The 25,440-nt window shown below is 51.8% G+C and overlaps 12 protein-coding genes across 12 annotated transcripts; 9 read left to right on the top strand and 3 right to left on the bottom strand.

Annotated features, from left to right (window-relative positions):
* Window positions 1-477: 477 nt before the first annotated feature.
* On the top strand, window positions 478-1,941 carry M436DRAFT_77688 (uncharacterized protein; the record flags this gene model as incomplete). The annotated part of the gene is made up of 2 exons (XM_013576950.1): window positions 478-1,497; window positions 1,633-1,941. 2 exons carry the CDS (start codon window positions 478-480, stop codon window positions 1,939-1,941), a joined length of 1,329 nt encoding a protein of 442 aa, XP_013432404.1.
* Window positions 1,942-2,718: 777 nt separating this feature from the next.
* M436DRAFT_77687 (DNA-directed RNA polymerase I) lies at window positions 2,719-3,377 on the top strand (the record flags this gene model as incomplete). The annotated part of the gene is made up of 3 exons (XM_013576949.1): window positions 2,719-2,765; window positions 2,823-3,092; window positions 3,224-3,377. The coding sequence occupies 3 exons, from the start codon at window positions 2,719-2,721 to the stop codon at window positions 3,375-3,377; spliced, it is 471 nt and encodes a 156-aa protein (XP_013432403.1).
* A 713-nt stretch (window positions 3,378-4,090) lies between these two features.
* On the bottom strand, window positions 4,091-7,349 carry M436DRAFT_59774 (uncharacterized protein; the record flags this gene model as incomplete). Its single annotated transcript, XM_013576640.1, has 3 exons — window positions 4,091-4,285; window positions 4,340-6,770; window positions 6,820-7,349. The coding sequence occupies 3 exons, from the start codon at window positions 7,347-7,349 to the stop codon at window positions 4,091-4,093; spliced, it is 3,156 nt and encodes a 1,051-aa protein (XP_013432094.1).
* A 335-nt stretch (window positions 7,350-7,684) lies between these two features.
* M436DRAFT_59773 (uncharacterized protein) lies at window positions 7,685-10,285 on the top strand (the record flags this gene model as incomplete). Its single annotated transcript, XM_013576639.1, has 2 exons — window positions 7,685-7,834; window positions 7,889-10,285. 2 exons carry the CDS (start codon window positions 7,685-7,687, stop codon window positions 10,283-10,285), a joined length of 2,547 nt encoding a protein of 848 aa, XP_013432093.1.
* Window positions 10,286-10,870: 585 nt separating this feature from the next.
* Window positions 10,871-13,732, top strand: M436DRAFT_59772 (kinase-like protein; the record flags this gene model as incomplete). Its single annotated transcript, XM_013576638.1, has 3 exons — window positions 10,871-10,956; window positions 11,015-11,132; window positions 11,180-13,732. 3 exons carry the CDS (start codon window positions 10,871-10,873, stop codon window positions 13,730-13,732), a joined length of 2,757 nt encoding a protein of 918 aa, XP_013432092.1.
* A 633-nt stretch (window positions 13,733-14,365) lies between these two features.
* Window positions 14,366-14,908, top strand: M436DRAFT_17660 (DUF1768-domain-containing protein; the record flags this gene model as incomplete). Its single annotated transcript, XM_013576056.1, has 1 exon — window positions 14,366-14,908. A coding segment is annotated over one exon (543 nt), but the record flags the coding sequence as incomplete, so codon positions are not given.
* Window positions 14,909-16,322: 1,414 nt separating this feature from the next.
* M436DRAFT_35889 (amino acid permease) lies at window positions 16,323-18,089 on the top strand (the record flags this gene model as incomplete). The annotated part of the gene is made up of 1 exon (XM_013576292.1): window positions 16,323-18,089. The coding sequence occupies one exon, from the start codon at window positions 16,323-16,325 to the stop codon at window positions 18,087-18,089; it is 1,767 nt and encodes a 588-aa protein (XP_013431746.1).
* Window positions 18,090-18,879: 790 nt separating this feature from the next.
* On the top strand, window positions 18,880-19,479 carry M436DRAFT_37110 (uncharacterized protein; the record flags this gene model as incomplete). The annotated part of the gene is made up of 1 exon (XM_013576532.1): window positions 18,880-19,479. One exon carries the CDS (start codon window positions 18,880-18,882, stop codon window positions 19,477-19,479), a length of 600 nt encoding a protein of 199 aa, XP_013431986.1.
* A 19-nt stretch (window positions 19,480-19,498) lies between these two features.
* On the bottom strand, window positions 19,499-20,375 carry M436DRAFT_77680 (cytochrome c and c1 heme-lyase; the record flags this gene model as incomplete). The annotated part of the gene is made up of 2 exons (XM_013576948.1): window positions 19,499-19,775; window positions 19,831-20,375. 2 exons carry the CDS (start codon window positions 20,373-20,375, stop codon window positions 19,499-19,501), a joined length of 822 nt encoding a protein of 273 aa, XP_013432402.1.
* Window positions 20,376-20,646: 271 nt separating this feature from the next.
* On the top strand, window positions 20,647-21,559 carry M436DRAFT_77679 (proteasome endopeptidase complex, beta subunit; the record flags this gene model as incomplete). Its single annotated transcript, XM_013576947.1, has 3 exons — window positions 20,647-20,676; window positions 20,733-20,889; window positions 20,946-21,559. 3 exons carry the CDS (start codon window positions 20,647-20,649, stop codon window positions 21,557-21,559), a joined length of 801 nt encoding a protein of 266 aa, XP_013432401.1.
* Window positions 21,560-22,498: 939 nt separating this feature from the next.
* M436DRAFT_36696 (uncharacterized protein) lies at window positions 22,499-23,744 on the top strand (the record flags this gene model as incomplete). Its single annotated transcript, XM_013576447.1, has 7 exons — window positions 22,499-22,688; window positions 22,760-22,833; window positions 22,888-23,138; window positions 23,206-23,282; window positions 23,345-23,447; window positions 23,518-23,619; window positions 23,684-23,744. Coding segments are annotated over 7 exons (858 nt in total), but the record flags the coding sequence as incomplete, so codon positions are not given.
* Window positions 23,745-24,628: 884 nt separating this feature from the next.
* M436DRAFT_37050 (guanyl-specific ribonuclease F1) lies at window positions 24,629-25,085 on the bottom strand (the record flags this gene model as incomplete). Its single annotated transcript, XM_013576517.1, has 2 exons — window positions 24,629-24,764; window positions 24,820-25,085. The coding sequence occupies 2 exons, from the start codon at window positions 25,083-25,085 to the stop codon at window positions 24,629-24,631; spliced, it is 402 nt and encodes a 133-aa protein (XP_013431971.1).
* Between the last annotated feature and the right edge of the window lie 355 nt (window positions 25,086-25,440).

The raw sequence follows: 25,440 nt of genomic DNA, 5'->3' as shown, positions 1-25,440 counted from the left end.
CGGAGCGAAATAAAGGCGGTTGGTGAGACGGAGTGGGAGGTCCTTTTTTTTTGTCTATCCTGTTGCGGTGATTGGCCTTGTCACTACATCCTATATCAATTCTTATCGTCGTGGTTTAGAGTCCTATTTTGTCGTTCTGGATCCACTCCTGGTATCAGTGTTCAGAAACGATTTGCAGGACTGAATATCTGCAGTTCACAATTCACAGCCGCGCCGTTGTTTACCACAAACACGCGCATCCATGATTTCAGCGTTTCACTTCTTCCACATCGAAAACGTTGTCTGCCTTCCACAACTTTTCATACACGATCTTCACGTCTTCATCACCATTCCTGTCTGGTTGTTGCTCTACATTCTAGCATCAACGATCGAAAGCGACTTCTCGAAAGAGACGCCTCGAAAGAGACGCCTCGAAAGAGACGCCTCGACATAACGTCGTGCGCTCCTTGTTTACTTCTCCTTGACCTGCGCACCGCAATGTCAGGAAACACACCACCTACGATCTACCCTCCCGGCGCTATGTCCATGCCTCGCCCTACCATGACTCCTCCTGGTGCCCCTCTCAACGCTCCTCCCGGCGCTCCTCCACAGTCGACTCTAGCCTATGGCGCATCTCTCAACAACCTGCTACAAGCGCTCATCCCTCAAGGACCTCCCGTAATCCGACGCCCGATGTTCGCCGCAGCATCACGCCAGGCCCCTCTCCCCGCCGGATATCCAGCTCCCGTCTTCGTCGACCCTATGTTGGCTCACATCAAGCACATGACAGATACGTTCCACGCCGCCGCTACGAACGATCCTAACTTTTACAAGATCTACTGCGACGTGCGAAATGCTGAAAGTCCATACTCCGCCTTCCCAACTCTGGCTTTCTTCCTCAGACTCCATCTCCAGGTCAGCTGGATTGATCTTCTCGAGCGCCACAACCGTCAGAACGAGGTCGAAGGAGACACGACCCGTCTGATTAGTGAACGTAAAGAGCTTATTGGATGGCTCGTCAAGCGTGACCAGACTCTCAAACCTCGCGCCGGTCGTTACCTTGCCGGTCAGCTGGCTAGATTCGCGACCCTAGACTTTGACCCCAGCCAAGTCACCCCACTCATCGCCCTCCTCGACCACCTTTACGTCCATGAAAACAGACTCTTCTTCGGACCCAACAACATTCGCGCCCCTGCCAGAAACGAGTACCGCATCCAAGTGGTTACCTACCTGGACTACGAGGGCGGTGAGGCTAAGATTGTTGAGGATGTCAACATTTCTCAGAGAATTAGCGTGTTCGAGCTACACGACATGCTGTCCACGCTCACCCGAAACATACAGGCTGCTCAATTTGACTACAACTATGGCTTCCAGAGTGGTGGCTACCATGGCCACTGGGTGTATTGGGCCAATGAGACTGGAGACCCGTATGGATGGGCTCGCGCACTGGAATGTGAGGCTCAGTTGGAGGAAATGAAGGACTTTCTAGATGAAGGCCTAAAAATCATCATCAAGCACGTAAGCCACTCATTCACTACCCTTCCTTCACATAGTATTTAGTTGTCTACTTCTTTCACCCTTGCCCCTGATTTGCGACATCTCTTCGGATCATCCCAACATAGTAACAACATGCTGACTTTTGATGGTATACAGACCAAGCAGATCGAGGTGGAAGAGAACCTGCAGGTGGCAGATGCGCTGGGTTTGGGGCTGGACCGCCCCTTCGAGTGGTGTATCCCCTTGCCACCGGGGTACACCTCCGTCATCATGGGAGAATATCCCAACAGCAAGGTGTTCTCCCTGCTGAGCGGAGGCTCGGCAGAAGGCGGTCCAGCTCCTGCGGTGGAGCACACGAGGGGCGAGCGTTCGGTGCTGGCTCACCAGCACCAAGTCTGGCTGCGCAAGCAGAAACAGAAGAACCAGAAGGCTCGTGCCTTCGAGATCAGAAGCAAGAAGGCCTGAGTTTGTTGATTGGTGACAGGTGGCTAAATAGGGTCGAGAGATAATGAGAGGAAGCACCATGTATAGAGTATAAAAGAGTACAACCCATGTTTCAAAGACAAACCCCCTTTCTTAACCACTATAAGAAGGCACAACAATATGTTTGTTCTGTTGTATGTCCAGTGAGAGCTCGATGTTTGCAGTACTTCAATGGATGCAGCTCTGAATCGATCTACTTTGTGAGTTTCTATAGCTGTGACAGTCTCGAGTGTGTGTCAAGGAGATGCATGACGAGACAATAAAGAATGCAGGCATCCATCTCCAAAGTAGTTTAGCATGCTAAACAAGCAATAACATTGCAGAAGGATAACTACAATTCGAGGCGTATCCAATGAGAAGATTGCATCGAAGGTATCTCAATGAAATCGTCTCAGCAGCGATATGCTTTGTGCATTTCTATAGCTACTTCCGAAGCAACGGTCATAATTCGAGAAAGAAAGAGCAATAGGAAGGACGAGATGTCGTCTGCAAAAGTCCGGGGTCGATACTTCTGGATATTCTGCCAGAGTGAGTGGCCCGGGCGTCACTCGAAGTCGAGTCACCGCCTTTGCAGTCCCGCGTTCCGAGTAACAAGTTTAGTTTGCGACTGCTCTAAAGCGCGGTTCTTGGTTCATCGCGCTTTCTCTCTGCATTCACAGCCCATACGCAACTTCCACTCTTCTCACGCCTTTGCGCATTCACCGCGAACACACGACCTTCATCTCAACCCGCGACAACTCACACAACACACAGCAAAACATGTCCGACTACGGCGACGACGGCGGCGGTGACTTTGGCGCCGGCGAGTACGTCCCAACTCTTTCTACGCCCTCAAGTCCCTATCACTAATGCTGTTGTCACAGGGAGTACGATGACAACATGCTGGAAGACTACGACCAAGTCGAAGACCTCATCGACAACGACAACGACGCCCCCGGCGGCACCGAGGACCCCGAGAACAACGCCAACATAGTCACATCCGGCGATCCCAATTCCATCGCACGCGCAAATGCCAACTTGGGAGTCAAGGGCTTGAAGGAGAAGAGGATTGATAATGACAAGAGAACTACTACGCCGTACATGACCAAATACGAGAGAGCTAGAGTGCTGGGAACGAGGGCACTGCAGATCAGGTGAGTCGCGGAGAACAGAAGGAAGCCAAGAGCAGGACTCGAGAGACCCGTGGTGGAGGAGCAATGGAAGCTATACGGCAAAAGAGGGATCGAAAGGATACGAGAAAGAATTGGGCTGACGAGAATCACAGCATGAATGCCCCTGTTCTGGTCGACGTCGAGGGTGAGACGGATCCCCTGCAAATCGCCATCAAGGAGTTGCGCGAAAAGAAGATTCCTCTGGTTGTGCGCAGATACCTGCCCGATGGCTGGTACGAGGACTGGACCTGTGAGGAGCTTCTCTGAGCTATTCGTCTGCTCTTCTGCCACCGATCGAACACCTCCCTACGCACCTTTGCACCGAGTTCCCACACCACACATCCGACCCGCGAAACAGAACGCAGCAGAAGCCTTTGAGCGTCCATGGAGCAATCTATCGGACATACGTCTGCCATCATTCTGGAGTCGATCCGTCCTGCAATACCCGTAAATCGACTTCCGCACCGTGTGTCTCTATTTCCGCGCCATCTGTTCTTACGACCAGCCTTCCGGGTCACGTGAACAATCCTAGGCAGCTTTCAAAGCGGCAAGCGAATCGTTGTTCCGTCATTTTTCTTTTGCATTCGAGCGGGAGAAAACAAATACAAGGGCAAGGGCAAGAAATGTTTTTGGAAAAGCGACTGGGCACCATTATGCAAACAAACGAATCAGAAAAAACATATGCATCAAACTCAACCATCGTTCCAATCTGCTCTTGCAACTGTTTTTATATATGCTGATATCCAGACGCTGATTTGATAAGCTTTACTTTTGGTTCCCTGGAATCTACCTTTTGTCTCTCTCCCCAAGATGGACCAGAAAGTATACAGAAATTCATTAGCATGTGCGTACGAAGGAGACATGACAACAAATACCCAACTTTGCAAACCGCGAGCGAACTTTTCAGTCCTGCTGCAAATACTGCAACAAAGTCAGAGAATGTCATGGAGAAACTGTCTAAGGTGGTCTATAGAAGCAATCTACTCTTCATCCTCCTCCTCTGACCCGTCTTCCTCGCTGCCATCTTCACTGCCATCTTCTTCCTCGTCATCATCATCTTCCTCATCCTCATCTTCAACACCTTCGATATCCTCGAGTCCGTAGTCGTCTTCAAAGTCTGACAGTGCCTTGACTTCAGGCTTGAATCCTGCATCCGTGAAAGCCTTGACGAGGTTCTGTGCAAAACGTTAGTAATGTGTTTCTTTGTGGTTTGTGAGGGGTAAACATACCTCTTCCATGATAGTAGCACAGGTAACCACCAGATTGGTAGTCTCGGGGTTGAAGATGGGCATGATGAGTCTCTTGAGCACATTCTTGATTTCTTCCTCACTGACCCTTCTGACCTTCTCCAGCATCTCGTCATTCCAGTTCTTGGGGATGCCTCTGATGACTTGGTTGACGAACGACAAGTTGGCTGCACTGCCCATCGTGGGTTGCTCATCTGCGAATCCCATGATGATGCTACTGACGGCACCCTCAAGAGCAAACTTGTCAAAGGGAGTGGTGCCAGTGGCGTAGTTCTCGACTTCGGTCTTGGCGGCGAGGAAGGCCTTGAAGGTGTCGGGTGAGCGGTAGATACGCAAAGTCAGAAGACCGACGTCGACGGAGCGAGAGAAGCCAGTGCCGTACGCGAGACCAGTGCCGCGGACTGCTGCCCACAGAGGGCCCTCGACGGCATCGAGATACGATTGAGCGACCATGAGAGCGGGCAGGTCGGGATGAGACCAACTATCCGGACCGCGGGTGGTGAGCAAAGCGTATGAAGAGTCAATGGTCGAGAGGGGAAGAATGTAAGCTGTGTTACCAGGCTTCTTTGAGATCTCGCTGAGCTTGGACTTGCGAGAGTCAAGAGGTTGGAGAGGAGAGTTGTCGTTGTGGTTGCTGAGCAGGGCTTTCCAAGCTGAAACAGGATTCGAAAGGGTTTGAATGTTTGCGGCGACATAGACTCTGAAGTTGGAAGGCTTGTGAAGAGTGTCGATGCAGGTCTGCAGGCGAGAGATCACGAAGTCAGGGTTCGTTGCCAGGTGCTTCTTCAGGCGCTTGAGGTAGACAGACTTGACGAGAGTATTTCTGGAACGGCTGCTGGAGTCTCTGGTAAGGTGAATCATCGAATCGACTGCAGTGGCCATGTCCATGCCGCTACGCTTCTCGTCGGGGATATCAGCGAGCATCTTGACAATGGAAGTTTGCAGTCTCTCCTTATCCAAGACGGAGCTGAACAGGGTGGTGCGGAGCCAATCGATCATAGCAGAGTACTTTTCAGCTTCGACCTGGAAAGTAATCTGAAGAAGCTCGCCGTTACCAGGACCTGAACTGATGTCGTAGTCGACAGTATCCTTTTCGAGCTCAGTGACAACGTCTTCAAACTCGATACGCTTTCCATCGCGGGTGACAGGAGTCATGAAGAAGTTCGACAGGTACAATGCGAGCAGAGGCTTGAGCTCAGTAGGTAGCGAGCCAGTGCACATGACCAGCTTTGTGCGGACAAAGTTCGACGGAATGTGCTCGAAGTGGATGAAGAGGGGAATGTCAGAATCGTCCTTGTCGACGATTTGCTGGATCTCGTTGTCGAGCTTGCCCATCTGTCTGGCTCTGCCAGCTCTAGCAGTGGTAGTCGGAATGAAGTGGATGGACGATGTTCCGGGTACTGGGAACTGTGAGAGCACTTCATCAGGGATAGGCTTGTCGTTCTCAGCTTTGGCTTGCTCCAGCTTCACGGCCAACTCTTTGAGTCCTTTCTCGCCCAGCTTTTCCTTCTGTGCCTTGACTCTAGCCTTCTCATCGGTCTTGAGCTTCTTGGACAACTCTTTGGAAGGAACACCGAGGATTGACACGTGATGGGCATCTGCGAACCATGTCGACAAGTAGTCTCGCCATTGCTGGTCTGACCAACCTTCGAGAACATCCAGGTCCTTCAAGGTTTCCAACTCGCGAAGATCTGTGCCATCTCTGTTGCCGAACAAATGATCCTCGATGATAGGTGTTGCAAAGAAGTCTCCGGTACTTTCGCACTTGAACTTCATTTGTCTGCGGTAACGACTGAGACAATCCTTCATGTAGCCCATATCGAGGCTCTTGGAAGCAGTCTCCTTGAGAACTTCGAACAACCGCTTCTCGGCGTCGGCGAGTTTCTTGGTCTCGACGGCGCTCAGGTTGAACCAGAAAGCGATGTCAGGTCGCACATCAGTGGAGTAGTAGATCATGCTGCACAACTGTTCCTTTTCGACCAGAGTGTTTTCGAGAACGGAGACCGAAGAGCCACACAGGTAGATGAGCATGATGCCGAGTGCAGATGCCTGTAGATGATCGTTACAGTCCGGACCAAGGAAGCCTATCAAGACCTCACCCATAGACTCGTCATCCTCGGGAAACTTGACAGTGTCCACGATTGTCTTCTTAAGAGGCGGTGTACGCTTCGACTCAACCCAGGGACGTTGAAAAGGCGTCTCAGGCGAAGGGATATCGTCCATGATTGTGCTCTCAAACTCATCAAGGATTTGTAGGAGCTCGGGTTGGTCGATTTCACCGATGAGCACAAGGGACAAGTTCTTGGGCTGGTACATTTCACGGTGGAACTCTCTGATGCGGTCAGCCGTGAGAACACGGAGCTGTTCCATCATGCCGCCCGTCTCGTATCTGAAGCCATCACCTTCGGGATATCTAGAAAGCATTAGCTCCCATACAACTGTCTCGACCTAGTAATACTCACATCAGACGTCTCGCCTGCAGTTCCATGAGTTCTCCCTGTTGGTTCTGAACGCCCTGCATCTCGGAGTAGACAACACCGGCATCGTGGCCTGTGCCGTCGACATGAAAGACCTCGGTGTAACAGCCAGCGTCAGTCAGAGTGGGCACGAGTACGTGCTCAAGGTAGACGGGAAGAATTTGGGCAAAGCCTTCCCAGCCAGCGGTCTCGAGTGTGTAGGCGGTGTGGTCAGTGGCGGTCCAAGCATTTGTGTTGGAGTAAGCACGAGTGGCGAGTTTGTCCAGAACACCCTTGTAGCGATAGTTCTTGGAACCCATGAAGCAGAGATGCTCAAGGGTATGCGGCGAACCAGAGTCATCGCGAATCTCTGTGGCTAACGTGAAATAACCATAGACCTTGGGACCCTTCTGATCGACAACAACGACACGCATTCCAGTGCGTTCGGATTCATACTGTGCAATACCGATAGGGGCATAGTCGAGCTTGAACTTTTGGATGGGTTTGAAATGGGACTGAATCTTGGCGGCAGGCATGGTGTGGTGGTTGGAGCAGCACGAAGCCGCAGAGGTGAACTGGTGAGACTTTGGAGGAACGGCAGTCTTTGTAACGAGCCGGCAGAAAAGATTGAAGGCCAGAGGTGCAAACGAGAAAGTAGGCTTGCAGAATTGTGTAATTCCTAGAAGGATGCAAACGAGATGTTCAAGATTGCTACCAACAGGCTCGCCTCCAACATCTCTGTCTTGCAGAACGTGTGGTCTTGGAGGCATCCACTCTCACCACGCTAGACAGCGGGCCGAGCCGCGCGTAGTGACAGGCTGGAGCTTTCTTGTTGCATCAACGTCAGAGGAATCATGACAGAGTTGCGACAATGTCTAACAACCATCAGCTCAAGCAGGCCATCGTCGACAGTGTCGAGCATGGCACTTACCCGGAGCCCGACGTCTCGTCTGCCGAAGTCTCATCAACCCTCCTTCCCGCCCTGCTAGCCGATCTTCAAAAGGCGCGGGATGAAGTCAAGGTACGCTGTCACCGACACTTGATCTGTAGCTTGGATCTGATGGATTGTGAATAGACAGATATCCGTAGTCTGAGCAAAGAGGTTGCGCCCGACGTCGACGGATGGATCGCTCAAGCCAAAAAGCTTCAAGCCGACATTGAAAGATCAAAGGCAACGGCCAGGGACATTGTTGCTCAAGCCGAAGCTGGCAAGGCCCTGAAAGAGAAGACACACGATACTGGAAACAAAGTCCAACTGCTTGAGAAAGAAGTCGCTTTCAACCAATCTCTGACCACGACCCTGGAGCTGATCAAGTCGTCCTGTCGCATACTTGACCAGGCTGACCAAGCGTACACCAACGACCATTTACGCGCCGCTCTCGACCACATCAAACAATGCGACAACTCTATAACTGCTCTCTCTGCCGTTCAGGATACAAGAGCTGTCGGGCTGTTGCAAACACGCAGTTCACGCTTCAAGGCCGCTTTCCTGGACAGAACAATAGAACTTGCTCAGTCCCTCTTACATTGTGATATCACCAATCGCACTGTGACGATCAAGGATAACATCTCAGACTCGCCATCTGTCGACCTGGCGTTGGTTGTAGACATACTCCGATATCTCGGAGGTCTAGACATCTACATCAGACGATTGAAGCGCGACATCGAATTTGCCCTTGTCAACCCACGTCTGTCTACGAAATCAGGCCAGCACACTGTCTTCCAGGTCAAAGATGGTTGTATCAGCGTCTCGAACACGAGCTCCAAGCCCGACACTATCGCTACCCTGGACGATATCTGGATAATCTTGGACTTCTTCTCTACCCATCTACCGAAATCTGTTTGCGAGCCCTTGTCGCAGAAGTTGTTGCCCTCTCTGTTCGAGACACTCACATTTACTTGGCTCGACCAATCTGTTCCTGTACAAATCGAGCAGATGCCCGTCTTTCAACAAATCCTAGATCGCGTGTCCAAACTTGCCGAGCAAATCGACTCTCTCAACTGGTCAAGCACTGCTCTACTGAAGGACTGGGTGCAGAACGCTCCTAGGACGTGGCTGTCAAAACGTAGGGAAACAGCGCTCGGGGCAGCGAGAAGTCTGCTCTTCTCTAGTCTCAGGGACAGGAGAACCGTCGAGAGAGTTGAGACGCAGACCGTGTCAAAAGGCGATGCTATCATGGGTGGCACCGATGTCGACGAAGCAGACGATGCATGGGCCGCTGATTGGGAGGAAGATACGCCAGAGACACAGGAAGCCGACGCCAAGAAACCCGAGCCTACAACGAATGATGACGAGGATGACGATGCCAGCGCATGGGATATGGATGAGGATATTGCATATGTTCCGGCCGGATCGTCTGCACCTGCAGCCAATGGAGAGAACCAGGAAGATGACGCAGCAGACGCTTGGGGTTGGGGTGATGACGAGCAAACCACAGACGATACATCGAAGCCGGACTCTCCAGCGAAAGCCGTCAAGGCTCAGAAGACAAGTCAGACGACATCATCTGGCGAAAGAGAACTGACGCTCAGGGAGACGTACACGGTGACGGCAGTGCCGGATGGAATGCTCGACATTGTCATGCAAGTTGTGTCGGATGCCGAAACTTTGACAGACCCCAGCTATTCTGGATCTCCCATAGGACCAGCAGCCTCGGCGTTATATACCTTGCCGACGTTTGTGCTCGCCATATATCGGGCTACAGCATCCACAGCTTACGGCAAATTGGACTCGGGCAACATGCTGATCTACAACGATGCTTCTCGACTGGCTGATCAAATCCGGACTTTTATCAACAAGCAAGCCGAAAAGGATGCGAATTCAGCACTACCGGCTCATTTGAGACCATCATCACGACTTAGACTGGATAATGACATCAAGGCGTTGGAAACATTTGCAAAGAGAGCATACAGTGCCGAGATGGAGTCGCAACGTACGATTATTCGTGACATGCTCGATGGAGCTCAGGGCTTCTCCAACTGCAATGCGGAACCATTCACGAGCGCATGCGAGAGTGCTGTCAGCATTACTGAAGGACGGCTGCGCGACGTACACAAGCAGTGGACACGGATCTTGTCACGATCCGCCTTGTTGCAGTCTTCTGCGTCGCTGCTCAGCACGGCGATCGGCAAGATGATCATGGAGATTGAAGAGATTCAAGACATTGGCGAAGAAGAGTCCAAGAAGCTTCGGCAGCTTTGCGATGAGATGTCGAAAGTCAAGGATCTGTTCATGCAGGAGCATGAGGGCGGAGAGGCAACGGACATGACAGGCATCTACTGCCCGAACTGGTTCAAGTTCCAATACCTAGGCGAGTTGCTGGAGAGTTCACTGGCGGACATCAAGTATTTGTGGACCGAGGGCGAGTTGAGACTCGAGTTTGAGGCGGATGAGGTGACTGATTTGATTGAGGCTCTGTTTGCGGACAGCGATTACAGACGCAAGGCGATTGCAGATATCCGGAGGAGCTAGATGGATTGGTGGTGCAACCCCCAAGAGTCATGCAAAGGCGGGAGGAGCCAAAGGATGAGACATGGGTATCTAGTCCATCAGACATTACCGTTTGAAAGAAAGTGAAGCCTTTTGTCAAGTTGTATGCAGACTGTATCATGTCAGAGCTGCAAAATGGAAGTTGATGGTACTGGGGTGTGTGGAGGTGAAATGACCGAATCACGACACACAAGCCCTGGGGCGGCAGGGGACCGGGCGGAGATGAGAATGCCACGGCCATGGCCATGCATTGACGACGACAACGAGGCGCCTAGTCTCTGGCCATCTGTTCAGTATAACCAGTCATAGACTATAGTCGGCTTGGCCTAGCAACGACGACGACGACGACATCAGCGACGACACACGACAACGAGCCGGTGGCCCAACGTCCGCAGACGCCCGTTCCAGCCTCGTCAGGCCCAGCATTAATTATCCAGAACAGTCGCCAACCCTCGAGCGCCGCACAAGAGACGGGATTCGGATGTTCGACGGAACTGCTTTGTACAGCACAGCGCATAGACAGTCGACGGGCGTGTTGCGTGACAAGCAAGCGCATTCGTCAAACGTATGCGTATGCCACCCGCCGCGAGAGCCCAAGCCGAGCTCCACCACCAGAAGACCAAACTCGCAAACTCGTATAGCGAGCTTCTCGAGTAAGACTTGCCCTGAACCTTGTCTTGCTGGTAGACGACAACTCACTCGACACAACAGCGAATTCAGCAGCAGCGACCTCCGTGCTGTTGGCAACTACACCGTCGGTCGCCTGATAGGCAAGGGCTCGTTCGGAAAGGTCTACCTCGCCTCGCACAAACTCATCAGCGGTTCAAAGGTCTGCCTCTCTCCCGCCCACATCGTCACCACCACTGACCTCTCCAGGTCGTCCTCAAATCGGCCAAGAAGGATGACGCCAACCTCGCTCGCGAGATCCACCACCACCGACAGTTCCTCCACCCACACATCGCACGTCTCTACGAAGTCATCGTCACCGAATCGCTGGTATGGCTAGTCTTGGAATGGTGTCCCGGCGATGAGCTGTACAACCACCTCCACGAACATGGTCGCATGCAGGAAGAGCAGGTCCAGAAGATCTTCACCCAACTAGTTGGCGCAGTCTCCTACGTCCACTCAAAGTCATGCGTCCACCGCGATCTCAAACTCGAGAACATCCTGCTCGACAAGCACGGCAACGTCAAATTGGTCGACTTCGGCTTCACCCGCGAGTACCAGGGCACCACGAGCTACCTGCAGACCTGGTGCGGTACCGTGTGCTACAGCGCCCCGGAGATGCTTAAAGGTGAGAAATATGCCGGCGAAAAGGTCGACGTCTGGAGTCTGGGCATCATTCTGTACGCTCTGCTCTGCGGAGAATTGCCCTTTGACGAAGACGACGAAAACGAAACAAAACAGCGCATCCTCAAGGAGGACCCCAAGTACCCAGACTACGTCCCCGAAGGTGCCACTGACCTTCTTTCGAAACTGCTGTCGCGCCGCCCTCTTCTGCGACCACCTCTGGCCGATGTTCTTCGTCACGCCTGGCTGCAAGGACACGCCCCTCAACAACAGGAGATTCTCAAAGTCTTGCAACCTCCGCCATTCAGTACCGAAGTTGAAAAGGCGACATTACAACGGATGCGAAGCGCTGGCGTCAACATCGACCACGTCATCGAGAATGTGCTGGGACAAAGATGCGATCCGCTAGCTGGCTGGTGGGGTCTGCTGCTCGAGAAAGAGGAGCGGAAAGAGAGAAGGCGATTACGGAAACGAAAAGAAAGGGAAGCAGAAGCGAGGAGTTTGAGAAGGTTGAGCGCATCCAGCAGTCGCCTCTTGAATGCGCCCAGCCTGAGAGAGATCACAGAGGAAGAGCAAGCGCGACTGAGTATCGTCTCACCCAAGACTAGAGGCCGGGGTGTGAGTAGATCCAGCGCTGCACCTCCTGATCTTCCCAGAGTCACCGAAGGCAAAACGCCCGAACCCGAAGATCGACCACCACCTCCTGTGGAAAAGGACCACCGCCGTCGTTCGCCTTCCATCACTTCCTCGAGCTGTGGTCCTGCTCTGCCGCCGAAGGATGTGCCCAGACGACCGCGTGCTGCTAGTAGAACCAGCTCTCAACTGCTCCAAGTTATACACACCAAGAACGATCTGCTGGCCCCGCCGCCATTCCATCAAAAACTACGGAAACGTCCCTTCAAAGATCAACTCGCCCATCTCAAATCCTGGTTCAAGGCCAGCAGTGGAAAATCGCAGAAGAAGGACAGCCAAGAACAGATTGAGACACAACTTGCGACTGCTCGTAAAGTTTCAATGCCTTCAAGTCAACGAAGAGGATCTGCTAACGACCTCATGACGGACCCGCGGAAGAGCCCGCGCCCAGACATGCCCACGCGAACCACATACCCCGTCCGTCCACGTATATCCACCGCCTCATCCTATGGCTCTGCAACATCTCGGACCCATGGTGGAAACAGGCCATCACTCTCGCCAGCGCCAGTTACACCACGCTCCTCCATCTATCGTCGCAGCTCTGGTTTGCGTGGCAGAAAATCGACTTCTTCATCCGTCTCATCCGTGCGCAGCATCCATGGACACCATCATTCCCTCTCTCGCGCATCCACTACATCCTCGAACTCTGTGGCCTCTCCCTCTCTCAGCACACATTCACGCGCCATCTCAAGGTCACCACACACTAGCGGCAGTGTCGTGATCCTACCTCCATCCACACCCACTTCTGTCACAGGCACTTTCCCATCTGGCATAAGAGTGGCCAGACATCCTCCTCCTGGTAACCTTGGTTCTCTACCTACGCTCTCCGCACAAGCTATGAACTCACCCATGAGCTACACCTTCGGCCCTGCGTCTCCAGGCATGCACCCGGTCTTTGCAAAAAAGAAACGCAGCGTCTTCAAGGGACCGAGCTTGGGCAATACACCCGGCGCACGAGGCAGAGGCTCCAGTCACAACAGCTCTGGAGAAAACAGTCGTGGCACCAGTGCTCAAGGGCGTCGCAGCAATGAGATCACCATTACTGAAGAAGACGAGGAGGAAGAAGAGCAGCAAGAAGAACCAAAAGACTTTTTCGGAAAAGTCACTCTGCATGACCAGGGCATGAGATTGGTCGAGGAAGACGAAGAGGAAGATTTGGAAGTCGAAGAAGTAGAGAGTTTCTCTCCCATCGAAGAAGGCGACACCACTGCTTTCATCATTGAAGAGGAAGAAGAAGACGAGGAAGATCCTGATGCTGATGTCACTGTTATACCCAATCTAGGAGAGGACGAGACCGGAGCTGAAGAAGTCAATCCTCTTTCAACGGAGATGAGTCGGGATGCGAAAACCATTGCTGAAGATGTTTTGAGTAGAAGGGTTGTCGAGGGAGAAGAATCGCATGGGGACACAAGTCAAGGGTTGGGCATTAGTGGCGCTGTGGGTTAGAGATGCATCATGTCTTTGATTTTGTTTTTGAGCAATAAACGTCACGGAAGTGTTTTTGGGTATGCCATAGCAAGGGCAACTGTAACTGTAGTAATAAGAATGATCACCAAGAGTCAGTAAGAGAGTTGAAAATTCGCTCGGTGGAAGAAAGGGTGAAATGGACTGCGGGTGCTGTTCGGTGACGATGACTGTGTTTCGAATTTGCTGTGTCTCCTCTGGATGACATCGAGCTAGAGCAGTCTGAGATGATGCTTAGTAGTATACTATATAGGTGTTAACATACAAGGGAGATGTCTTTCACTTCGCTTCTAGGGTCCTGATCCGAGTTCGAAAACTACCTCAAACTCTCGCACGAAGAGATGCTAAGTAATTCACCGGTAAACAGCAGTCACCGCAGCTCTGTGAGAAAGGGTCTTTTCCATGAACCCACCTCACCCTCCCAGTCTCTTCTGTCGCCTTCGCCCATTCCTCCTTCCCATCAGCATAAGCAATTTCGTCACATCAAGCATCATGGCAAAGAGAAACCGCAAACAAACCTCGAAGCAGCAACAAATCATCGCAAAGAACAACCCCAACAAAGACGAAAACACCAACACCGAGGCCAATAACACACAAATTGGGATACTGAACACGAGACAAACCATCGGCGAACCCTTATTCTTCTTCAGAGACGACGAAGTTCCCTACGGCTTTCTCTGTCAATGGTACCGATGCCGATATACAGATCCGGATTCGGGCCTCGAGTTCAGCAGTGCAGAACAATGGATGATGTGGAACAAGGCCCAGCTCGCAGGTGACGAGGTCTCCGCCAAAGCAATCATGTCGACGACTTCGCCTCGCAGACAAAAACAACTCGGCCGTGATGTTTCCAACTTTGATGTGCAAGCTTGGGATAGAATCAAGCTGCAAGTGGTGGAAAAAGGCAATTACCTGAAGTTTACACAGGGGAAGAATTTGGTGTCGATGAAGATGGACAATGAAGGAGAGCCAGTGTCTCTCAAGGGTTTGTTGCTTGCCACGGAAGAGCGAGAGTTGGTGGAGGCGTCTCCGTTTGATAGGGTTTGGGGTATTGGGTTTGATGCACAGCAAGCCTTGGTGACTCCACGGCAGAAATGGGGGCAGAGTCTGTTAGGGACTGCGTTGATGAATGTTAGGGAGAATATCAGAAGAGAAGAAGAGGGTGAAAGGAGCCAGGGTGATAAGAAGACGTGACGTGAAGCTATCCCTGGATGTCATGGTCTGTCGTATGGCAGCTGTGTAAATGCATAAGTTCCCTTGAAAAACAGCACGACTTTTGGTGAAAGTCGTAATCTCATCAGCCCTATGTAGTTGGACTCGACTCAGTTTCGCAAACCATCGTGCATTGTCGCAGCTTGTAAACGTCGCTGTGTTTCTGCAAAGAGAAGTCGACGGCTGAGGCAGGCACGATTGATGCGTGGTGCAAGGCTGTTGGGTAGAACTTCAAGTCTATCCGTGAAAGCAAATCAGATGCCATTATGGCAATGTGCCATTGTGGTCACGCAATTCAACGTCGCAGCAATCGTGTCGAAAAGCGGTTAACCAATACCTTCCACTTCGCGAGATTGTTGGTCAGCTTATACCTGTTGATCGTGTGGTGTTGCATTGAGAATCGATTCGGTGATTACTCCAAAGGAAACAACTTGCTTGTATTGACCATGTGACGTTGAACAAGTCGTGTGGCTATGCTTGAAGCCGAACACACAAATCAAAGGTCTCAGCCAGTGACTGACCTACAGCGATGCTTTTGAGACTTCTTTGCATGTTGTGCGTCCTTCGATGCAGCTGCTGTCCTGCAGCCGGCTGAGCACGAGCCAGCCGCAGAGAGTCAGAAGAAAGCTTGGTCCATCTAATCCTTCGTCGAGTCCCGAGTCTTTCCAACTCGGCCGCTGAACACAACAGATCAACACGCGAAGGATTCAATACCGCTTCTATTGGTCGTACTCAGAGAACCTTCACCTGAGTATTGAATTGTACTACGCGGTCAATCACCTTGTGCAAAGCTCGGGAGCCAAGCGATTTGTATCAACAGCCACGGTCAAGAATGGTTTTTCTAGAACTGACTGGTTGAAGGATGCAACCTCGAAATGCCGTTGGCAACCGCGAATTCACCCGAGTTCAACATGGGAATAATCACCACTCGCGTGCCTAGCTTGTCTAAAATCTGGACAGTGAAGAGGGTCCCTTGGTCGATCTCTTCGGTTCTGAGTCGTCAGTGTCAGAAAATTGTGTCACGCATATTCCTCTAGGCTCTTCCTATCAATTGTCGACACCGTTCGGGCTGCCAGCGGCCAAAAATCTCCTGTCTCTCTGTGGTTTCTTTTACACCCGGTGGCGCCGCCGACGACTTTAAAGATAGTGGCTTGCAGCTGCAGACCTTAGCCTTTTCTACGTAAATAAGGGACGGTGACACGGCTGGAGGTGCATTTCGTTTTTCCCTGTACAACATTTTTGCGACTCGCGGCTGTCACATTCGCAGAAGATTGAAAAATATACATTTCTGCTGTCCATCTCTTCTTGTTTTCGTACCACAGAATCTTTTCGGACCTTGCAGCTGAGGAGCCGGTAAATCATGGAAGACGCCAAAGGGATCATCCCTAATGCTCGACAATATTCGTCGCCCTCAGGCTCTGCGGCCGAGGTTGGTCATAACTACGACCAGCCTAGGTCATGGTCCACACGCTTCGTCGACAGCTTCAAGCGCGACCCAAACGCACACGCTACACCCCCAGGAACAGTCGGCGCAGATGGAAAAGTATTTGATGTCGAACATGCGAACGCCGCGACCGCCGACTCTGGCCTGTCTAGACATTTGAAGGGCCGTCATCTGCAGATGATCGCAATTGGTGGATCAATCGGTACTGGTCTTTTCGTCGGATCTGGATCGGCTCTTGCGAATGGAGGTCCTGCTTCTCTGATCATTGCTTACGGTATCATTGGATTCATGCTTTACACTACCGTTCACGCTCTGGGAGAAATGGCTGTGCTTTTCCCGATCGCTGGTTCCTTCAGTGCATACTCGACGCGTTTCTTGGACCCAGCATGGGGCTTCGCTATGGGTTGGAACTATGCTTTGCAATGGCTGGTTGTGCTTCCTCTGGAGATTGTTGCTGCTACCATCACCATTCAGTTCTGGAACGACAAGATCGATCCTAACGCTTGGGTTGCCATCTTCTTGTTTGTTATCATCGGCATCAATCTTTTCGGTGTAAAGGGCTATGGCGAGGCCGAGTTCGTCTTCTCCATTCTCAAGGTCATCGCCGTCGTTGGTTTCATCATTCTTGGCGTCATCATCAACGTTGGTGGTGGTCCTGAAGGCGGTTATATCGGTGGAAAGTATTGGCACGATCCCGGACCGTTCAATCACGGTTTCAAGGGTCTTTGCAGTGTGTTTGTTACAGCTGCATTTGCCTTTGCTGGAACTGAGCTGGTTGGTCTTGCTGCTGCCGAAACAGCCAACCCTCGCAAGTCTCTCCCCACTGCCGTCAAGCAAGTCTTCTGGAGAATTTTCCTGTTCTACTTGGTCTCTTTGACTCTCGTTGGCCTTCTGGTTCCCTACAACGACCCGCGTCTGATCAACGGTACCAGCAGTGTTGACGCTAAGGCCAGTCCTTTCGTCATTGCCATCAGAAATGCCGGTATCGACGGTCTGCCTTCTGTCATGAACGCCGTCATCTTGGTCGCTGTCCTCTCAGTCGGCAACTCTTCCATCTACGGTTCATCGCGTACTCTTGCAGCTCTCGCCGACCAGGGTCAAGCTCCCAAGATTCTCGGATACATTGATCGCAAGGGCCGTCCCATTGTCTCGATCGCCATTTCCTCGCTCATCGGTTTCCTCGCCTTCCTCGCTGGCTCTGACAAGCAAACCGATGCTTTCAACTGGATGCTGGCACTCTCTGGTCTCAGTTCCATTTTTACATGGCTCAGTATCTGTCTTGCTCACATCCGCTTTCGCAAGGCGTGGAGAGTCCAAGGCCACACTCTGGACGAGCTGGCTTTCGTATCGCAACCTGGCCTCATTGGCTCATGGATTGGTCTGGTGCTCAACATCGTCGTCCTCATCGCGCAGTTCTGGACTGGCTTTGCACCCATCGGATATGCCGAAATGTCGACCAGCGATTTGATCATCAACTTCTTCGAGGTCTATCTTGCTGCACCTGTTGTCGTTATTTTCTACGTTCCTTACAAGCTTTGGTACCGTACGCCGTTTGTTCGCTCCCACAATATGGATCTGCACACTGGTATCAGAGAGCTGAACATTGCTGAGCTGGTTGCTGAGGAGAGAGCTGAGCAGGCTCAGTGGCCGGCGTGGAAGAAGGTGTACAAGTGGTTGTGCTAGACGCTTCAAGGTCCTGCGTTTAGTGTAAATATGCATTGTCTGTGGTTTTTTTTTTTTTTTCCTAGCATCAGCAGGGGGATATGAACAAAAAGGATACAGCGTATAATCTTTCCCTAATATGCTGTGTTGTTATGAACTAATAGATTTAGAATACCAATTTCGTTACCTGTCACTCCGGTTTACGATCACCTCTGCTGTCTTTGACGTGAGATCAAACCCTGAATTCTCTAGTAACTGTTTTGCGTGCGTGTTGGATATCTCGACTGAAAGGTTGGAACATGGTTGTCCTGAGCGATTCACATGTGACTGAGCTGCCCGCAAAAGGCTTCGATGCAGCGTCGTCATTTGACAAACACCGTCTCTTCTCTTCCTTGCAATCCCCACCTATATACAAACATGAGCGGCGCACTAGGTCTAGGAGGCTACTCGAGTAGCGAAGATGAAGACGAGAATATCGCGCCAATCTCCAAGGCAAATCAGGTAACATCGCGTCCTAGACACTTGGGCGCGCGCAAAAAAACCAAGGTCGGGTAGCTGCTAATCGAAGTCGCCATGCTAGGCCGTCGCGAACAAGACGATTGGCGAGGCTTTGCCGGAAGTCGTTTCGTGTATGTGTATATTGTGCATTTGGTTGTTTTACAAGCTTCTGACTATTCTTGCAGCTAACTCTCGACATGCGGCTCCCGCCATGATTGTCGAGTCGACTACCGAACCGCCACGACAACCTTCTCCGACACCCGTCTCAGCACAACAGCCTGCGCCTGCTCCAATGGGACCAGCTCTTGGTCCCATGGCTGGCCCATCTGCGGGACCTTCGCCCATGCTAGAGCCCCGTGCTCCCACGAACCCGACAGAAGACGAGGATGCCTCCGCTCCACCATCGCCCTACACAGCCAACCGTCTGATACTCAGAAACCTCACCATGCCACCCGTGCCGAACTTCGACATTCCACCATCGCCTCCGGGCTCTCCGCCACCAGACACAACGAACAAGTTTGCGAGATTTCTCGATTTGAAGAAGAAAGGAACACATTTCAATCAACGACTGTACCACTCGTCGGCATTGCGCAATCCTGGTCTTTTGCCAAAGTTACTCGACTTTGCTGGCATCAGTCAGGAGGATCAATACGCCACTCCATGGTCACAGGGAGCGGTTGCGACGAAATTTCCCGATTGGGCGTATGGCGACAAGTTGGTTGCTGCGCATGAGAAGATTGCAAAGAAGAAGGAACAGGACAAGGCCAGGACCCCAAGAGAAGCAGTGGACTTTGTGCCGGCAAGACAGGAAGCAGCGGGTGCTTCGACATCGGGAAGAGTGGAGAGGAGAACACAAGGCAGAAGAGGGCTAGGCTTCGACAACGAGAGAAGGCGATCTCGTTCGCCCAGATGAAAAGACAGAGTCAAAAGGATCACAGACCCCAATACTTTTCAAATCTCATCTTGACGCCTTCCCAGGTGTTGAGCTTGGGGCGGACGTCGAGGAAAAAGTTTAGGGATTTGCCGGGCTTGCCCTCGTTCTTGCCGGCGTAAAAGTCTATGACATAGTCGATGTGGGTGCCGCAGCGGTCGACGATCCAGTCGTGTCGGTCAAAGGGCTTGGAGTAGCCCAGGATGGAGTTGAAGCGTGCTCGGGGGGTCAGTTCCTTGGACTGGCCCATGAAGGAAACGAGACGAGGACCACCACATCTGTTGGAGAGGTTAGCTCGAGCATACAGGGGTTGGCTCGTGCAGATAGACTCACGCCTCAGAACCTCTGCCCTTTTCCCAGGCCTTGATCTCCTTCCAAGCTTGCTCGTTGACAGCGTTGTGAATGGGTACAATGGTGCGCATGTCGGCGGCTTCGGGGTCGTAGTTCTTGCGCTTCATGGCGTTGAAGAACATTTCCTCGGACGGGTAGACCCAGTTGCCACTCTTCTCATCGACACCAGACTCTTGCTCGTTGTTGGCAGGACTGTGTGTGTTGACGGCGGCATCGTGGCCTTCTGCTGAGACGGCGCGGGGAATGGTCGAAATCTCGCGGAAAGTGTCGAGAGCACTGCGCTGGGCCGGTGACATGATGCTCCTGGGAATGGCAGCTAGCCATGTGCCATGGTCGAGTGAATAGCGGGTCTGAATAGGAATCTGGCTGAGGTCGATATCGTTGGGTATTGACGGCGTGGGAGTTGCTTGAGGCGGCGGAGGTGCTGGAGGATCCTGGGACTTGACCTTCTTGGCCTGGTCTAGCCATGCCTGGCGAGTTTCATGGTCGACTGGACAGGCAGTGGCGTCGACACTTGCTGCAGACATGTTGGGCGTGTTTGTGGATGGCGAGTGGATTGTCACATGCCGAAACAAAAAGTAGTTTCCATGACCGGATGCCGGGGACGGGAGCGCCAAGGTTCCGATCCGTCCAAGCTCCATCGGGCGCGTCACTCGCTGCAGACTCGCAGCAGCTGGCAATAGCATACAATCAGCACATCAACCATCTATCTCTCATCAGACCCGCCTTGTCTCTCTCGAAGTCTCTCATCCGCCATTGACCTCGTCTCCCGAACCTCACGTATCTCTCCTCTTCACAATGAACCACTTTCCTCACGGCTGGGGCAGAGTAAGCTCATTCTCTCGCCCGTACACCTGCCGCTCCCATACTGATTGCCTGCGAAGCCCAGAGATGATGTTTACGGCGCTTACGACTACTCTCACTTCGGCCCCCAAGATCACTCGGGTCCCATCCAACATACTCAGTCGCCCATCGTTACCGGTACTTCGGTCATCGGTCTCAAGTACAAGGACGGTGTTGTCATCGCCGCCGACAACCTAGGTACATAATCTCCATCTCAGCTACTACCCGGACCCTCACCTCTGACACTCTCTCAGCTTCATACGGATCCCTTGCCCGCTTCACCGATGTCAAGCGTCTGCGCGTCTTCAACAAGCAGTCTATCGTCGGCTTTGGTGGCGATGTTTCCGACATGCAGTACCTCGACCGCCTCCTCGGCACCCTAAGCATCAACGAGAACTACCAATCTTCCGACGACGTCACCGCCCTCTCGGCACAGAACCTCCACACATACCTCAGCAAAGTCATGTACAAGCGCCGTTCCGACTTCAACCCCCTGTGGAACGCCCTTCTCGTTGCTGGTCTCGATGACAAGAAGAAGCCCTTCCTGGCCAGCGTTGATCTTCTCGGTACCACCTTCAGCGCCCCGACACTTGCCACCGGTTTCGGTGCTCACCTCGCACAACCCATTCTTCGCCGCGCAGTCCCCGACGAGGAGGCAGCAGCCAAGTTGACCAAGGAAGAGGCTATCGAGACTATCAAGCAGTGTATGAAGGTTCTCTTCTACCGCGACGCAAGGAGTATGGACCAATACAGCATTGCTGTCATCGACAATCAATCAGGTGTTGACCTTAAGGAGGCTGAGAAGCTCGAGGCCCAGAGCTGGGCATTTGCAGAGGGCATTAGAGGCTACGGCACTCAAACAGCATAGATGATGGACTTAAATTCGGCATCACGACATGAATGGCGTTTTCTCTTTTGAGCAGAAGGGGGTTTTAGGCTTTGCACACCATCAATGTATATTACCAATCAAGCGGACTTTTTGCACTTTTAACGTGCGATAACCCTCAACACTTCCCTTTCGGTCTCACCCGGCACAGTTCTACTTAAGGAAGGTACACTTTCGTGGCAGATGTTCATCCACGACCAAGGCCGAACTTCTGCCACCACAACCGCTTCTCTCCCCGACCTGCGAGTCATTTCATGTTTCATGTGCGAACACCTGTTACAGACCTGCCATCCTTTGCAATAAACCGCCTTCTCGAACCTCCAGATGATGTTGCCGCCATTGAATCATCAAGATTGCGCAAAAGCTGTTTCTGGCTGAGACCATCTGTCGTCGCTCATGCAACCCATTGCGCTGGACGACAATTCTATGTCATGACCACAGCACATGCGACACGCGCTACAACTGTCTTCTTCCAAGGACCAGGCTAAGATTGTTCTGCCCTGGACTCTAGTCGTTGGTCCTGTGAGACCTGTTTCCAGGTTCTTTGGCAAGTGCCAGTTTCAGGTACTTGCGATGACGCCCCCAGCACTTCGTCGATGCTCGAGAGATAACATTCGGTGACTCGTGTCGACCTTCTTCCCATACGGCTTTTCCGCCACAGTTGGTAGGCCTTATTCTTCTTTACCTATTGGTAGACTTTGTTGCACGATGACACTCGGCGGCCGAGTTGACACACGCCTGAATTATTCACCAAGGGTCTTTTCCTTCTGTCTAGGCTATGTCCAGTAGGCAAATGACCTATTCTCTTACAGAGACAACGTTTTCTTTCTTCCATATATCTCATTCAACCACACCTCGACCTATCTTCTTCCATCCCCTTGCCGTGATCCAGACACGATAGGAAAACTTGACGAACACACTATGAGCGATCCGAGTACGACACCGGCAAGGATGCCACCACCGGGTGTGACGAGCAATTTCATCAACCCTGTCAACACTGGATACCAACAGACGATATGCAATGTACTGTGTTCTATCTTTGTCGCCATATTTGTGGGTACGAGGATATACACGCGCATCAAACTGGTCAAATGCGTCAGTTGGGACGATTGTAAGTGTCTAGGGCCTCGAACTTCCAGAGACTTGCCTTTGCAAAGAGAAGCTTGCTGATGACCAGAGCAGATCTTATCATACTGGCAGCACTTGTGTTCTACGCCGAAGTGGGATGTTTCCAATACATTGTTCAAGTAGGCTTGGTGCGTTTAGATGTTTCGATTCCTGATGTTCGTCCTTGCTGATACACCTACCAGGGGAGACATCTATGGGACGTCAGCGCCGAACGATTCTCACCAACTTTCCTGGAGGTCTGGACGTTTGGTGCCATGATCTATTCTGTCTGCATGTTGCTCACCAAGATGTCCATCTTGATGTTGTATCGAAGACTGTTTCCTATCGACAATTTCAGGTATCTCTGGTGGATGTGCGTGTTTTGTACCATGGGATATGGTTTGGGTGCTATTTTCTCGAGTCTATTTGCTTGTGTGCCTGTTAGGGCTCAGTGGTGAGTTGCTGTGGTTGTGACCAAGTGTGAAGGGGAGAGATATGCTGACTAGCATTCGTGAATATAGGGATCTGACAATATCTGCTTCGAGGTGTATCAACAAGCAGGCCTTCTATATCGGCAATGGCGTGATGAATATCATCAGTAAGTTCTACAGGTGTCTCTTACTTGTCGTTAGCAAGGACTAATCATGCATGCTCCACCAGCGGATCTGATGATCCTTGCTCTTCCTATACCTATTGTTTGGAGATTGACTCTTGAACTGAGACAGAAAATCATTCTCAGTGTTGTCTTCACGCTAGGCTCGATGTATGTGTTTACCCTTTTCTTCCTGACCACCTTATCACTGTTCAACCAACCTGACATATTCTCCCAACAGCTCCTGTGTCATCAGTCTGGTGCGTCTCCTCAGCATCGTGACATGGATCCGCGTAGGGAATAGTGACATAACCTACACCCTCCAACCCATCGTAGCCTGGTCGTACGTATTCTTCACCTCCTCTTCCCACCTCCAACTGCACCAACTAACCTGATCCAAAACACAGCGAAATCGAACTGGCAGCCTGCATCATCTGCGCCAACGCCCCCTGCCTGCGCCCCTTCTTCACCACTCACCTCCCCTTCCTCTCCCTCTCCACCCGCGCCTCCGCCTCCACAAACGACAAGACCAATCCCGCGGGAGGCAACAACAACAACAACTTCCCCACCACAATCGGCGGCAAGCGCTCCCGAGCTATTTCGCCATACCCCTACGACGACACCGAAGGCATCTTCGACGGCACCCAAGACATTGAACTCGACGCCTACGATATCGAGATGCAGAAAGGCAGTGGCGGTTCTGAGACCACCAGTCCTCCTGACTATGCGACTCATGCGAAAAAACACTCGTTTGCTAAACATGGGTATAAACCTTCTACTGGAAACGTCACCATTGTTTCGGTGTCGTTGCAGAAGACAGGGAGCAGAAATGCAAGCAGAAAAAGCAGTTTTTCTTCTACTTTCGAGGAGAGTGGGTTGGGGAAGAGTGTTAGTAGACAGCAGAGTCTGAAGAGCATTGGAGAAGAGAGGAGGGGAAGAAGGGGCACAGTCGGGCAGAGGGGGAGGGGTGATGGGGATGAAGGGGGTATTGTGGTGCAGACGACTTATCATGTTCAATCTGCCAAGGAAGATCTTTGAAGTGCTTGTAATATCCGTTCAATGTCAGTTTTAATGATAAAGATTTGTGCTTTCTGGAAAAAAAAGCTTGATGTGAATGGGTGGTCTCTTTTGCTTCGAGTGGTTTCAAGCCGGAGGGAGCTCAACAATGAATGTTGTATTGTCTGTTTGATGCCGTTTTGATGATAAGAACTGTACTTTCTGATAAACGTCTGGTTTCTTGACGTGGACCGATGGTTTTGCTGCAGGCATGTCAAAGGATGAAAAGGTCAAAATGCCAGCTTTTGAATTTCGTAATATCTAATTCGTAAATCTTATGTCCGCAATAGACACATCTAGCTGGTGCCAGTGCAACCAACAAAGTCGTTTCCGGAAGCTCCGGTGTGGGTAACAGTGCCAGCCCATTGGCCTTTGGTGTTGAAGATGACTCTGTCAGCACCGGGAGAGCCACCGGTAAAGACACCGCTGGTCCTAGAAACGTCATGTCAATATCAGTACTACGCAGATATGGTGACGTGCAACTGACTTCAAGGGGAACTCCTCATAAGGACCAGAAACGGGGAAGTCGAAGCCTTCGTAGTTGTTGTATTTGTGGGGGTAGTCATTGCTACCGTAGGTGCGGCCGGCTTGGTAATCGCCATAGCCAGCGTTGACGGCAGAACGGACTTGAGAGGCGCTGTATGAGGTGCTGCCACAGGTGGTTGCTTGTTGGCGGGCTTCGAGGTCGGTGGGGAGGGCGATAGAGGAAGCTGCGAACAGCACGGCAGAGGCGAAGATGGACTTGAAGAGCATGTTGCTTGTATATTTTTTGTGTCGAGTATGAAGAGAACGTATGCTTGGGAAGGTGTATTTGGGGGAGCGAAAGTGTTATTTGGTTCTCGAAGCGAATGGAGAGTCGTGATGGAGTTGAACGTCTCTGGTCGAGAGAGCAAGCTGATATTTGACTTCCTACGTGTTGGTGATAGTCTGATGGACCGACTCTCCTGGACATCCAGACGTCCGAGAGTCATGCACCTCGTTCTTACTGTCTTATCTTCCATTGGCGAGTCCTCGAGGGCAGGAAAGTAACTTCCATCTTAGCGAGGTCTTGTGCTGCAAGAGGTAGACGATAGTCCGTAGCGGTCGTTGTGCAGCGACCTGAGCTCTG

Source organism: Aureobasidium namibiae (assembly GCF_000721765.1).
Source record: "Aureobasidium namibiae CBS 147.97 unplaced genomic scaffold scaffold_1, whole genome shotgun sequence".
In the NCBI taxonomy this organism is placed as follows: Eukaryota; Fungi; Ascomycota; class Dothideomycetes; order Dothideales; family Saccotheciaceae; genus Aureobasidium; species Aureobasidium namibiae.
The sequence above is the reverse complement of the archived record's forward strand: the minus strand, read 5'-3'. Positions and strand labels throughout refer to the sequence as shown.